General features: G+C 34.7%; 1 protein-coding gene across 1 annotated transcript; it reads left to right on the forward strand.

The window, feature by feature from the left end:
- The first annotated feature begins 589 nt into the window (after positions 1-589).
- Positions 590-1,259, forward strand: LOC129971163 (uncharacterized). The gene is made up of 2 exons (XM_056084678.1): positions 590-1,006; positions 1,128-1,259. The coding sequence occupies exons 1-2, from the start codon at positions 717-719 to the stop codon at positions 1,141-1,143; spliced, it is 306 nt and encodes a 101-aa protein (XP_055940653.1). The 5' UTR covers positions 590-716; the 3' UTR covers positions 1,144-1,259.
- The last annotated feature ends 212 nt before the right edge of the window (positions 1,260-1,471 follow it).

Genomic DNA, 1,471 nt, shown 5'->3' on the forward strand with positions numbered 1-1,471 from the left:
ATTGTTTCGGAAATGTTATTTTCTTTAGATAATTGATAACATTTTGGTAATGTACAATAAACGTTTTGATATTTGACTGCAACATCATTTTGAGCTTTTCTCAGAATTTAGCTCGTCTTTCATTTTTCAACTGCTTGAGTGTTCCACAATGATAGGATTCTAAAACTCTTCCTAATTAAAGGAACAAATCCTAACGACTTCTCGGTGAATCCCAGCTACTGAATTTCATTTACAACCTTATATCCTGAAGTACATTTCTTTAAACGCTGCAACTACAAATGATAAGTAGTATTAGAATTTAAGAAGTAGGGATGATAGCATAATTCTGCGCATCTATTACAGCCAAATATGTCAAGAATATTGATTCATATCCATTTGAGAGTAATAAAATAGTATGTTGTAAAGGAAGTTGGCCCTTTCATTGGTGCCATTTCTTGGATTATGCTATGGTTTCATTTCCATCTGAAGAATTGAAGCAAGTTTCTTGGACCTCGATCTCGTTCCTCGAGTGTAGAATGATTGCCTTCTCAGGTCAAGATCCATTATTGATTAGCACCTATTCTAGGATGTGCAGGAAACGTTTCTTCGGGATTGGCTTCATAGTATGAGTAGGGACAGCCTGGTAAGTTTCTGAATTATGATAAGTGTCGAAATTTTCATTTTAGAATATATTCAATTTGACACACAAATTATGTAAATTTATATTTGGTAATAGAATGTTGTATATGAAGCTAGTTTTCTCATTGGTGCAAGTGCCGGATATGAACCAACTCCTATTTGTGGAAAGACTACTCTTCAGTGGAATTTTCTTGCACCATAATATTCTCCCTCTCTTAAATGGCCACACATTGGTAGAAGTGTTTTGGACCGTGACATCTTTCTATATGTATAGAATAATTGCCTTCGCAGTCAAAGAGGATTCACTTGTGTTCGACATCACTGTCCTGGATGAGTGGGGAAAATGTTTCTTCAGCTATTGTCTCCAAGTACCAGTAGTTAAAGACTGGTAAGTTCCTATGATAATAGTACTAATAGATTCCATCGTGGAACGAAATTGTGTGCCCAATTTGACACACAAATTTGTTAATAGAATAGTGTATATAAAGCTGGTTTTCTCATTAGTGCAGGTTTCTTGGATCATGATCCTGTTTTTGTGCAGAAGAACAAAGGTTTCTCCAGTCCAGAATTCGATCGACATCAACTATTCAGAATGAGTAGGAAATGTTTCTTTCGGTCTTGCCTCAAAGTACCAGCAGTTAAAGCGTGGTAAGTTGCTACGTTATGATAATATAATTAGTTTCCATTTTTGAACGATACTCTGCCCAATTTGATACTTCATTAATTCGTTTTTATATTGTTATATAATCACATACCTGAGAGTCGCATAAATATTCATAAAAACACCCGAATGTTTCAAGGAGAGCTTAATTAAAACCTGAATTATTAGAAAAGTCATTTCACTCTGTTTATT

The sequence above is a fragment of the Argiope bruennichi genome, chromosome 6, assembly GCF_947563725.1.
Source record: "Argiope bruennichi chromosome 6, qqArgBrue1.1, whole genome shotgun sequence".
In the NCBI taxonomy this organism is placed as follows: Eukaryota; Metazoa; Arthropoda; class Arachnida; order Araneae; family Araneidae; genus Argiope; species Argiope bruennichi.

Coding starts and splice junctions, on each gene's coding strand:
- LOC129971163 (XM_056084678.1), top strand. CDS start 717: ATGTTGTATATGAAGCTAGTTTTCTCATTGGTGCAAGTGCCGGATATG.